The sequence below is a fragment of the Syngnathus floridae genome, chromosome 9 (genome assembly GCF_059516105.1).
Source record: "Syngnathus floridae isolate MCC-2025c chromosome 9, RoL_Sflo_1.0, whole genome shotgun sequence".
Taxonomy (NCBI): Eukaryota; Metazoa; Chordata; class Actinopteri; order Syngnathiformes; family Syngnathidae; genus Syngnathus; species Syngnathus floridae.
Window position 1 is genome coordinate 1,600,436 of NC_142421.1, and position 13,685 is coordinate 1,614,120.

Consider the following 13,685-nt stretch of genomic DNA (forward strand, 5'->3'; position numbering starts at 1 on the left):
TTTTTAATTTTCTGTGTTTGGAAAAACAAATCGCATCATCTAACGTACTGCTGTAGGATTACTTGATAAAAACACATAATTGGTGCCAATCGACAGTAAATAGTCTTGCAGCTGAAATGCTGTCACGCTCGTTCCTATCTGGTCTGCCTGCGTGTGAAGCCCCGAAGCCCGAGGGAAGCGGGAGTGAAAGTCCCCTGAGTAGCGTCTCCAGATTACTGGGTGCACCGACAGTCCCCGCTCCCCATTCTCTCATTGGCCAGGTGCAAAGTGACGGCCGACTAATAGCGTCTGACGCCTTGACACTCGCGGCTCATCTTTGACTTGACTTTGACGCACGTACGACAATAACGTCCCGAATGAAGCCCTACGTTTCCAGGCCGAGGAGAGAATGGGACAGGCGGGTTTTCGGGGATCATCCAAATCCCGTGCGTGCATGCGTGTGGCCTTGTAGAACATGCAGAAAGAAAGTCGTTTGGCTCTCAGCGACGAAGGGGGGAAGGTGCAAAGGTAACTGTTCACAGTCATGAAGCAGTTTGGAGAGAATGGCAGACAAGAGCGGCGAGGCTATTGGGTCATGCCGGAACTTCTGCACTTCAGAGTTTTCACTCAGGGTGGTGGTGGAGGGGGGGCACTGGGACCACAGTCAACGTATGTTATGTTCCAGTGAGAATTGACACATGGTAAGTGTGCTGTGGAGTAATGGAGAACACGACACAGACACGCTGACAATGTCTTCTGACTTCTCACAAAGAAGCAGATTTCCGCCTAGAGGATGATGACAAACTAACGGCTGGATTTACACTCCACGCTTTGAGCGCAACAATCCCCAACAATTTTGGGCTTGAAAATGGATAACCACAAATTGGAATCAGGCCTACGCCGAATGTGGATCTGGCAATGCAGAAACACCGATGTGATCGAAACAAAGCGACAGTTTGATACATTTGAGGCGCACTGACCAGTTGACGTCGTACATTTTCTATTTTAATTATAAGTTCACATTTGCTGCATGTCTTCCCGCTGAACATTTGAAATGATGGGGTTTCATTTCCTGGCAAAATAACACCATCTAGTGGCCAGCTATTAATTTGACAATTGAAACTGACAGTCGCTGAGATGTCCTCGAAAGGTTAGCCCAGATTGTTTTCATTGGGTGATTTTTTTTTTTTTGTAGGATGTGTGCTTGGTGGGATTTAAAAAAAGTTCCCACAAAGCACGATCACACATACAAAACTTCCTCTGACAGATTGAAACCTCACTTCATAGTTTAGGTCTATGTGTACATCTCACATGTGCATTGCATTTCTTGAGGACTTTCCTGGAGTGTGTAAAGGGGTTCACTGAGTGTGTACGTGTGGGTTAGTGGTGGGTGTTTGGTCACGGTGTCACGCTCTCTACCGTTGCCTATTTAGAGCACCATCTGAATGGAGCAGCGATGAAAAAGGCTCCTTTCTGCTGCTGGTTTGAGCACAGTGTCAAAATGAGAGGCGAGGAGTGGGATGCAGAAGCTACACTGGTACATGCAACATTGATACAGTGTGCTATTTGCTGAGGAGGAGAGGAGGAGGAGGAATAAAAGAACACTTTGAAGAGAGTAGGACACTCATTTGGTTTGGTTTTTACTCACAATAAATCACTAGTAGTGAGTAGTTAAAATTAAGTGGTGTTTTCCAATGGCAGCAAGGGGAGGAAATACATCAAAAAGTGTGTCATTGGTCAAAAAGAAACATGGAAGGGGAAAAAAAACCAACAAATATGATAGAACAGATTTTTGGGGAGTTAACAGTTTGTCTAAATGAGGTGTGTAAAGGTCAGCCAATTCTAGTGAGTGGGCAGGCTATGCATTTCCCTGATGAATTGAGGTGACACAGACAAAAGCGGGAATTAGTGAGTCTCTAGTTTCCAGCGCCGCTTTATCTCGCTAATGTAATTGTTACTGACCTTTTAGCTCAATATGCGCTGTTCACTGGATGAGTTAGGGGCTTGAAGGTTCATATAAATGTTTAGATGGGCAACAAGAATCACACTTTGGAATTGTAAAATGATATACACTGGAGCGCTAAGGTTGGATCGGTTTGAGAGGTGTGAATGGAAGTCGAGTGAAACAACGACTGAATTCAAATGATTTGTGTCGCAAATGTGGCTAGCACATTTCCTATTTTCATATTACTATATTAACCGCTGTGAAAACAAACCTTTATTTAAGTTTTGCCACAATGGACACAAGTTAAGAGTCCACTGAGACTGTAATTTGGTGTTTGCTTCACTGTATAATTTTATAGAAATGTATTGCGGCTGACCTTTATGTAGATTGACAAAATTGACTTGAATTTAATGCATACCATTTTGAAAGAAATATTATTGTTGGAAAAAATACAAATTGTCCCTACTTTATATATTTCCCATTCCTCAAATAAAAATGTGCAGGTCTCAACAAATACAGTTTTATCGCATAATATAAATTAAGACAAAAATAAAATAAGTTATTAATTTGCATCAGACGAGTCAAGTGACGCAATGGTTAAATCAAACAAACTAAAACGCTAACTAAATATTTACCAAAAAGTAAAACTGCTGATCATACTGTATGCTATACGTAGCGCAGCATTTGAAAATTGATTTACCTTTAAACACACACGCAGCAGTGACTCAACGGGAAGCGTAATAGCAAAATTGACAAAGTCGCAGACAGAAAGATCCACAAGGGAATGTTGGGGAATGAGGAGGGAGGGGAGGGGCAAGAGAAGGAGGGACCACGTAAAGGCCGGGATACTCACGTCGTTTGCAGCCGCACTTCTTGATCCGCTTGGGGTCGGTGATGTCATCGTGACAAGCTTTACAGTAGAAAAAAGCTCTGGAAAGAGACAAGCGGATCTTGAGTACGTCATCAAGCACCAGGGAACCATCAGCATTTACCTCTTGACTTCCTTTGCATCGCTGGCGATAAAAAAGCCCAGCGTTCCCTCCTGCATCTTGACATGGTTGCCCGGATTGATGAGGATACTGGGGAGGGAGAAACAGAATAGAACAAAGCACTCATTATTTTGGGAGGGACAATGCTCATGCTTACGGCTGACACCACGTGCTAATCAAGAGGAATGGTACATACACGCTTTCATCAGAAAGTCAAGAGGGGAAGTGGGGGCGGGTTCAACTCATTGGCCAGATAAAACATTTAATATACATACATTTTTTGTTGTTATTATTTAAAGCTATTTTAAAACATTTTCGCAAGCCTCCTCCAACTGTGGGTTATGTCGCTACTTTTTTTGGAGACTATCATTTGACCAGAGTCTACCACGCCGACTAGTTTCAATTCAAGCGAAGCAAAAGTAACACGACTAGTGCTACAAATAGCATTGAAAGACAGACTATTTATTTGAACGTGCATTGAAAATGCATTTACAAATTTAAGTAGAGTTTAGCTCTGAGTGGGTGATTTCCTACTTTCCTAGTAGCTTTGAATGCAGGAATATCTATCAGCTAGTATTTGTGGATGTTAATCATGCGAAGGAACAGAGTGTAAAACAATATGAACTCACACAGAATTTATTTATTTATTTTTTTACTTATCATCACTTGGACAAATCTTGTGATGCCACAGGTAGAAGTGACTGCAGATTTGTATTATAAGAAAAAATATTATAGTATGTTATTCTTGGACAGTGGGATGCAAGGGAATGAACAGTGGCTCCTCTCATTAGTTCATTCTAATTGTTAAAAAATACATTATTCGGTTTGGTTTGTAAAAACCGATTGAAATATTGATTTACACTTTAACTTTATATGAAAATATGAAAGTACAACAGGATGGGAGTGCGACTGAACTGTAAATGGCTGTATCATTCCCCATTAATTAGACTGACATGAAGAGGAAACATCACACACGCACGCACTCATACGCACACACACTCACTCACGCACGCACACACACACAGGTCATTAATGGTTACCTGTGGGCAACAGTCATCAATGATGTGAGTGTGAAACCAAATTGAACAAAACAGAATTCACAGACCTCGAAGGTCACACTCCTCCACAACATGAGCCCAGATGAAAGACTCTTGATCAGATTTTGACATTTACTGTATGTTTAAAATAAATTTGTCGTGTAATATCTTTCCTCTGGACTCTGCCACACTCTAATAATCATATCACAAATATCAAGGGAGCAATTGAATCCATATCTCAAATTGTGCAAGTCATGCGGCTAGGATTTCAAAGTCCACATTCGGTCATCATGTATAAAAAAAATAAAATAAAACATAAAAGTCAGAATTCATTCAGATTGAATAGCCCCCCAGAGAGATAAGCATGCACATTAGTGAAAAACAAACAAATAGACCGATTAAACCACTTGCACAAAACATTGCTGCCCCAATCTGAGAATTTCCAGGTGCACTGCATGGTTAGGTGGCGAATGGAAACTCCCAAGAGCGTGGAAACCTCATATTGTGAGCAACAAGGTAGGCAGTCCATGTGAAGGCGTCATATTCAGAGCATGCAAAGATACCAAACGACATGAGGAGGAGGAGGAGGAGGAAGAGGAGGGGGGGGCACTGCAGTAACAAGTATACGTAGATGCAGACGGTTGCAGTAACTTCTGTGCAGTTGGATTGTTTCTCAAACACCAAACTGACAGGAAGTGACCTTACTTGAGGACATCTACTCGAGAGACGCACACACACGCACACATATATACAGTGTATGGGAGTGACCGGACAATGCAGCTGGACACACACGTTCGCACATCTCTTCCCAGTCTATCACATACATGAAGCAGTGACGACATGAGTAGGTGATGGAATGCAAAAGTGAATGCATATGAGAAGGGAGGGGGCTGCGAAAATTTCACTTTGGATATGCTTAATGTTATCCAAAATGCCCATGCCTTTTTTTTTTCTCTCTGAATGAATGGTGTCATCAACCCATGTTGGACAAGACACGTATTAAACACCGCCGGCAGATATAATCAGCGGGTAGAACAAGATTATCAGCAGCAAGTCTTTCATATTTTGATGCAAAAGCTTGAAAAAAGATTGGACGTAATTGGATCCCCCCACCCCAAAAAAGATAAACACACATAGTTAGGTCACAACTGAAAGAAGGGAACTGAAAGTGAGAGAAATCAACTAAGCGGCGGGTCAAATCAAATAAGAGGTAGATGTGGAGAGGGTGAGCGTTTGGCCTTGGTACAGTGACGACAGCAAAGACAAGGAAACAGCACTCCTACAAACATGTCCAATTCATCTAGTTGCTCTCTTTCTTTCTCTGCCTGCAAAGAAGTTAGTGCATTTAGCACATAGGGACACCATCAAAAAGATAAACGAAAAGAGTTAGGAGGAGGGAAAAAAAACCAAAAAAAAAACCAAGAGGCCTGTGTGAGATAGCGTTTGGGGAATATTCCTGGGGGGGGGGTTGGGGGGGCAAACTCCCAAAGTCAGAAGCATTAAAGTAGTGGCGGAACTTTGGAAGTAAGATAGGGTAGAGGGCATACCGCTTTCGGCTTCTGCAAACAACAAGAACAAAATCTCAAATCAAACAGGAGAACAACGTTTGGATGCTTTGCTGATTGGCATGTTTTTTTGTGTGACCGGCTCATAAAAAGCATGATGTCTAGTTTCTTCAGAACCCATTGGGACAATGCCAACATTTCCAAACACATTATAAAAACAGTTATCTGCAGATTATTTATAAGGCTTCTGGTGTGCTGAGCGTAGGAAAGAAAAAAAATACCGGATAAGTGTTCAAAGGGAAGAAGGAGTTCAGAGTATTAGGGCCACACAAAAAAGAAGAAAAAAATATTCAAGTACACAAAAATTAAGCACCAAAGTGTCAAATTACGTTGATCATAAAAAAAAAAAATCATGAAAAATTATCACTTTTAAGAGTAATAATTTTACAAGAATAATTTAAAGCCATAATATTACAATAGAATTGAAAATGTAGGAAAATGATTACTTTTTCTGACAACTCCAAAATTTGATTTGATTTGTGATGTAATATTAAAGAAAGAAAATCATTTCACTTAAATACCAATTTCTTAAAATTGACAGGAAATGTAATCATTTCACACAATTGTGACAATGAACGTAGCTAGAGAAAAAAAACGTAATCTTATGAGAATCAAGTCTTGAATATTGAATATTGATATATTGATATTCTTAACATTCTCAACAAATACATGGCATGTCTCAGATTGCTTTGCTGATTTCTCAAAATCACAATATTTATTCTCATAACATTAAGACTTTTTCTCCTAACTGGATTTCTTTTCAGTGTAGCCCTCATACTGATTTGGCAACTGAGACGGCCGCTATTTTGGGAGGGGTTATAGGTACAGTATTAAAGCAGCCAAGGAAACACGAAAAGTTAAGGGGGGGCGGGAAATGACATGAAATTGAAATGTGCATTTCATTATCTTAAAAACGATCCCAAGATATTAAGTTTTGTGTGCTGTAATCTATTTGTTGGTCCACTAGAAAGAACGGGTTATTAAATTGTTGCTGAGGTTCCATAAATCTGTAAAAGAATCAAGAAGACACCTGAGAGTGTTTTGTTTGAAAGGCATCCGGTCGGTGCCATATTGACCAAAGTAATGGCGGGAGCGTTCGTCCCATACAAACCTGCTCTCTCTCTGCTCGGACTTGTACTCGATGGCAATGAGCAACAGCTTCAGCTTCACGTAACACAGTCTGGAAGACAAGCGGCCCGGAGAATATTAGGAGCTTCTTGTCGGTCGACACGTGCGTTCTGGCTCCCGCTCGACACAAAACCTACCGTGGACGGCGGGCTGGCCGAGCGGCCGGCCAATGAGGGGGTACTTACTCGCACACGGTGGGGAAGGAGAGGCCCACAAAAGCACTGGACAAATACTCTGTGTACATCTCGTTAGCCACGCCCTCCAGATAATATTTCTGCCAGGTGTCCTCCTCGATCTGGAAAGAAGCGGTAGAGAAGTCAATATGGTGCGCAGATGCGGGGCCTTGCTCATTATGTATCGATCCATCATCGTAATGTCACCACAACAGTTCTTTGATGGAGGCAAACACCTCTCAGGGCTCGGCCGCAGAAATGGATTCCAGATGAAATATTGCGGTAAAATATGAAGTGTTGGGACGTCTGAACGCACTAATGGGAAGTCTGTCTCGCTTTGGACCAGGATGTCTCGGTTTAGCGGGGAAGGGTTCTGCCTTGCATCACTCTCCCGCACTCACGTTGGCCTCGCCTCATGAATCGGTTCATTGAAGCCAAAGGCAACGTGAGCCCCTGCGTGACGGCGGGAAGGAGTTACCTCAATGAAGGACCTCATGGAGAAGAGGTTGGCCAGCATGGTGGACAGGCCCTGGGCCAGGCAGCTCTGGGCGATGAAGCCCGCTTTCAGCTCGGCCAGGCAGATGGCATCGTCGCCCTCCTTCCAATTCCAGCTCGGAATGTTCAGCAGATGGGCCTTCGCCACAACATACAAACGGAGGTTGTCATGAGGGAGTTCAATGAGTGAGCCTTTTCTTTTTTTTTGCTGTTTGTGAGGTTACATGCAAGGAAGCTGTTTCAAGGTCGTCCTTTTCGCCAGCCTACCGTTCACAAAAAACGACATCTTTCCCTTATTTCTCTATCAACTGGCAAGTAAAAAACAAATGGAATAGTGACGAGTGAATATCCGTATTGGTTGAGGCCCTTGTGATGAAAATGTATTTGTTTTTTAAAAAAACTCATTCCCATGGTGCCTTCCTACCTTCTGGTGCTAAGGTTTTAAATAATAAATAAATCTGCAAGCAGCAGTGAGTTCACAAGGGCCTCACCAACATTGCTTGGGGCTCTCAGAGCACAGATTGACACCCTGGCTTGCTAATGTTTATTGTTCTTGTGAGTCACAGCTTCGGTCCGTCAACGGCGTCTCACCTTATTGTGATACTGAAGCATCTGTGTTATTATTCTGATCTTGGGATGGTAATTTTTGATGGAGATGACCCTATTGGAGAAAACGGGTTTAGAAAAAAAGCACACAAAAACATACAATTGAAATTAAAAAGCGATGACATGAACCAGTGAAGCTGATGTGCTACCTCATGATGTTGGAGGCGTCTTCAGCATCAGGATCAGCGCAGTATTTATTGGCCAAGATGAGACAGGCATCTGCTGACTCAATCTATGCACAAGTGGAGGTTTGAGATTCAAAAGTATTTTAGGAGAATAAAGACAACACATTCATGGTCATGAGTTCCATACCTGAAAACTTTCCAAATATGTATGAACATCATTTAGTCTCAAGATAAAAAAAAAAAAAAAAGTTGACTTTAATTCTAATTATTATTTCAGTTTGGTCGACACTACATCCTCTGTCACTTTTCGTGGATTCTCGCTCAAATACAGATCATCTTTTGATTGATAATCCCAAATGAAAACATTGCACGTGTCTGAATGATTTCAATAGTACATGTCGGTCGGCGCAACATTTCAATAAATGTACCTTGACTCGAGCCAGGTCGTGAGGATTGAGCACAGATCCCTGGTAGAACTCTACTTGTGTAAAATGGCGTTTGAACAAGGCTTCCAGCTCAAGATTAGGGGAAATACTGGCACACAAGGACACATTTGAGGAATACATGAATGCAAACTTCCCATTAGCGATTGCTTTTTGAACACAGTCAGCACAAATAGGTGAACTTACTTATGGAGAAAAACAATTTCTACATTGACATCATCCCTGTCCTTGTGTAGGAAGTCTTTGAGGAAGTTGGAGACACTTTCGAGGGTAATATGACCACAGACCACAATATGCCTGAAAGGAGGGGAAGGGAAGAAATCATTTTGAGTGGGCAGCATAAATCATTGCAGACACTGGCATGTCTCCCAAACATCATCAGCCAAACCCAAAGCACCAAAAGGAAAAACAAAAAAAATGTCTTTTCAAAGCAAACACAAAATTGAATTATATTGTTTTTGCCATTTAAGTGAATATTTTCCCCCCCTTGTCATGAAAAGTGGTTTAAACCTGCAGGACGAGCGCAATCAAACACTTAACTGTGAGCCACTTTAGCTAATCTAAGTTATAATCACGCGGCCCGCAGCGGTCGGCCCCTCATCCGTTCTCAATCTTCAAGTCGTCCCTCTGGCCAAACCGCCCCCGTGTGAGCCCAATGGATGTTGACAAAGACACGCACATCAATCTGATCGCACTCTTTTGCACAACGCCGCCGCGAAAGACCTTCAAAGGGATTTGGGAGGCCTCCGCTTGACTCCAAGTCTAAACAGGACCCGGTGACAAGAACTTGGCAAGAGTCGGTGGCGGCCGGTGATTAGATCCGCGTTTGGATGTACGCGCCGCACCGCAGGCTATAGCGATCAAGTGCGACTCTCAGCTACGCCGCCAAACAAAAGCAACATTGATGAAAGCGTGTGGCTTTTGCCTAATTTCTATTCTGCGTGATCACCGCCATGTCGCTTGGATGTTTGTTGTCTCTTTGGTTATTCCAACTCTTCCTGTGAGACTGAATAGCCTGCGACGGAAAGTCAAAGCTTGACTCCTCCGACTCTTTTTGAATGTCAAAACAAATCAAGAAGAGCATCGTTTACCAGAGGAAAGTTGTAATTTGATGATGAAAACCTTGGCCTAATTTGAAGGCATACAATTTCACATTTATTGTGGAAAAATTCAGAATTGATTTTTGTATAATTGTAATGTAGGAATAATATTGGACATCATTTCACAGTTCTATAATTAAAAAAGAATATCAAAAATTACAAAATAATATGTAAAAATAAACATAATATATGAAAAATAATATATAAATAGATAGAAATGATTCATTCTTGGAACATTTGGCTAAAATTGCTGCTTATATTGTCTTAATTTAATGGTAACAGTCACCCCTCTAAAATGTGCGCACCATTCCAAGTAGGTATATGGCACCTCAACATATTAGTGTCCATAATTATTCATGAGAGTTTGTAAATAGAGTTCCTCTTGGTGCAATTCCCTCTAAATAAACAGTTTGTACCCCAGATGTTTTAACTAAGGCCCTGATGAGACATTGTTAACTGCGTAGATCCAGGATGAATTTAAATGCGAGTCTGATGGCGTTCTGTTGCCAACATTGGATCCAAATGTGCCCTCTATTGACGCAGATGACTTCGGACACTTGGCTGACGTACTAATTACCCGATGGACATGTGTAACGATATCTCATCATGCCGATGGGCCTCATCCGCTATTTAGCATGACGTGCCAGGAGACAATTGAGACACTTAAGTTTTGGCCTGGCACCGAACACCTCTGCACTCCAAAACCAAAAGGATAAAGTTACTCTTTCCTAAAATTAACTGCGGTTACCAGTCATGTTCCTATTCACGGCTACAGATTTGTCGTGACGGCTTGGCCTAACGTCGTCGTTACGCTCTCGTACGGCAGAAGGAAACTTTAATAGTCGCCGTCTTAAATTGGATCGAGTGAAATCAGTTGGAGGAAATACAAGTTGATGTCGGTCGAGAGCTGCGGTTCCAGATTGATGGGCAGCGTCCGGTAATGGACGTCGTGGCGGGTGATGGCCTTCCCAGATGCCTTTTAAAAGAATCGAACAGGCAGCTGGGACGACGAAGCGAAGAAGAGGGGCCATCGGGTCTGATGAGCTGACATGCTCGGCCAGCTAACGGCATTTGGCACAAAACGACGGGAAACATCGCTCACAGTTTACTGCGTGATTTTAGTGACTCTACGCCCTTCTCCGAGCTGATGACCATTGGCCATGACTCAGTTTATAGACAGACGTTATCGATGCAGCAGATAAAATGCGTGGCCAATAACAAATGTGGCACAAAAATGAACAAAAACCCCAAGTTAGCATGACTACACAATTCATCTCTACTTCATACTGTATTGTAAAAAAATAAATACAGATTAGATACAATAACGTTGAATGCAAGCGGGCAGTGCATCGCATGCACACAGGACATGCAAGTCGGGGCAACATCCCAGGATGTGGTCTGGAATGATTTGAAAATGAAAACCAAGAGCTCATCAAACATCAGCAACATATACAAAAACTCGCTACTGCTCTAATCCTTTGCTTAGCCGGAACATGTTTGCATTGTAACTGGCCCAATGGAACAGCATCTTCTTTGCATGGGGGTTGGGGTATTTATTTATAGTTTGTTTTATAATATAATATAGAATAATATTACAAACAAATATAAATTGAAATAAAACACACACAAAAACTATATATATATATATATATATATATATATATATATATATATATATATATATATATATATATATATATATATATCTCACTCATAAGAGCATTTTGCAACTTCATTATGATTATTTTTATAAGAAATGGCTATGAGAAATTCTTTCAAAAGGTAGATGTCACAGAGTTCGGGACCAGATTCCGTGCCAAGCCCTTTTCAAACCAAACTCGGGCCTAATGAAAACCATAACGTCAAACACAGCTCCGCCCCGAGAGCGCCGCTGCCAACTCAACGCCACTCTCATCATTATTTCATCAACACGCACAAGCCTGGCGCCGTCACTCAGCTGGCGGGTGTGCGCTACGCTACACAGGCTAGGGCGAGCATGAAAGGGAAAAATCCCGGTCCGTCTTCCTCTCACGTATTGCGGTTTCACATGACAAGATTCAATGAAAGCAACTTTCTTCAATAGTTGACAATGTATCGTGACCTGTAATCAGTCCTATACTTGTAATCAACTAATCTTATTTCCTTGAGAGCTTCTTTCCATGCAGGCCAAATTTTGGCTTTGCGTACGATATGTAAAACCTAAACGCACGCATACATACTGTATCAACTGTACGAAGTCATGTCTTTGCTTTGGGTTGATATCATGATTGTAACCATATGTTCTCTCCAGAATAAAAGTGGAAGAAGAAAATAAAGTGTGTGGGAGAAAGTATCCCAGATTTTGACAAGGGCTTCTCTCAGCACCCATTTGTGAGTCCAGCCTGGAGTTTCTAGCCAAACATAACATTTCATCAATCTTGCGCCGCTGACAGCCAAACACTGTCCAACAAAGGTTTTCCTTTCTTTTCTCTGGCCTCTTTTTATTCGAACATCTGACTCGCTGAATTACTTCCCAATTGAACAAAGTTTGGAGAAAAGAAGACGAGGCAGAAGAAATGAAAAGAAAAAAAAAATCTGCTTGCTGAATATCGATGAGGTTTGAGGCACAAAGAGAAGAAGCACGATAAGCACAAGCAAGAAGCACAATACTGTACAACGAGCACTGTGTACAGCGTCATGTGCTTTGAGAGCCTCTGGAAACAACCAGCAGCGGACAAACAGAGGAACCGGGCAAGCAACTGAGAACCAAGCAGGATAAAAAAAAAAACAGAGACAATAAAAAGCAAGCCAAAAGCAAGCGAGAGCCTCCAAATGGGAACGAGGCGAGGCGAACCGGCATTCAAGGGTGTGGGAGCTGACTGAAGATCAGGGCCAGAGTGGTGTCACACGTTGATGATGTCATGGGTCGAGCGGTGACAGACAGGAAGGAAAGGTGGCTTTTTCACAGTGTACGGAGAAGCCACACGTCATTGCCGAGGACATGCCAGAAATGATGCAGCTTGAACCACACGCATCCCACAAAAGCATGCAAGCAAAATGAAAGCAGAAGAGGACATGGATCATTGATGACCGCCAATGCTAATGCATTTGCAGATCTTTTTTGAGATTATTTTTATCGGAGATATTTGAATACCTTGTTGGGTTTTCATGACTATTTCTGATTCATTTTTAGCATCGTTATGAGCTGGAAGTGAACACAGGCAACCCAAGTTGAAGTGTCGTAGTCATGAAAGCTCTTTTGTCCAAATCCAATTGAAACGGTCAATGTTTCAAAGAGTCGAGAAGGAAAAACACAGCACACAAATGACTTGAGGAGTATGAGGGCCACAGTGAAAAGGAAATAACAATGAAATCAGAAGAATAATTTCATTTTAGGAGGAAAAAATGTGCAATATTCTTAGGGAAAAATTTTGGGGAATATTATATATAAAAAATTTAAAAAAAAAACATCCAGCAGCAAATTGCCTATTTGCAGTTCAAAATTCATTTATTTATTTATTTTTTTCTGGGCAACTAATCTATCTGATGAAATATTCACCTATTAGTGTTTTTATTAGATTTTTTTTTTGATTTTTCTGCAATTATGTTGCTACATATGTTTGTGTATTAAAAAAAAGTATAATATTACAAGGATTTTTTAAAAATGTTACCGAATATATATGATTGATTCTGGTTTTATGATTGCTGATTGACACATTAACACTCATGCAAGTTTTAACATTAACTCATTAAAGTTTTGTCTTCTTAGGATTCTTAAGATTTATTTATCCCATTTAATTTCAAATTTTACTCACTGAACCTTTGAGACTTTTTTTTCCTCGTAACCTTTTTCAGTGTGACCCTCGAATGAGCTCAAAGTGAGAGAGTGAAGAAGAAGATGGCAAAGAACGCCAAGATGCGTGGACATGTGAGTTTTAATGGCCGAGGTCTCCAGTCACACAGTGTGACTTTTTGTTATTATTTTAAGTGCTATCAAAAGTAAGATACCACCCCCCCGAGTGAAATGGTTTCAGGGTGGGGAGGAGAAAGTGTGGGGGGGGGGGGGGGGGGGGGGGGCGCTCTTGAGTCACACAACCACACCTTGTATGCGTTCCAACTTA

General features: G+C 41.6%; 1 protein-coding gene across 29 annotated transcripts in view; it reads right to left on the minus strand.

The window, feature by feature from the left end:
• Positions 1–13,685, minus strand: part of LOC148392825 (calcium-activated potassium channel subunit alpha-1a) — a 99,832-nt gene that overhangs the window by 29,069 nt on the left and 57,078 nt on the right. For 20 of the 29 annotated variants that reach the window (XM_088384411.1, XM_088384424.1, XM_088384407.1 and 17 more), the window contains exons 10-19: positions 8,672–8,782; positions 8,471–8,576; positions 8,067–8,149; positions 7,903–7,972; positions 7,295–7,450; positions 6,829–6,938; positions 6,627–6,695; positions 5,498–5,509; positions 2,917–3,003; positions 2,778–2,854 (exon numbers count right to left, since the gene is read on the minus strand). In XM_088384411.1, coding sequence (XP_088240537.1) covers positions 2,778–2,854; positions 2,917–3,003; positions 5,498–5,509; positions 6,627–6,695; positions 6,829–6,938; positions 7,295–7,450; positions 7,903–7,972; positions 8,067–8,149; positions 8,471–8,576; positions 8,672–8,782 — 881 coding nt within the window. The remainder of the gene's footprint in view (positions 1–2,777; positions 2,855–2,916; positions 3,004–5,497; positions 5,510–6,626; positions 6,696–6,828; positions 6,939–7,294; positions 7,451–7,902; positions 7,973–8,066; positions 8,150–8,470; positions 8,577–8,671; positions 8,783–13,685) is intronic. The other 9 variants (XM_088384423.1, XM_088384408.1, XM_088384422.1 and 6 more) reach the window with 1 other exon arrangement.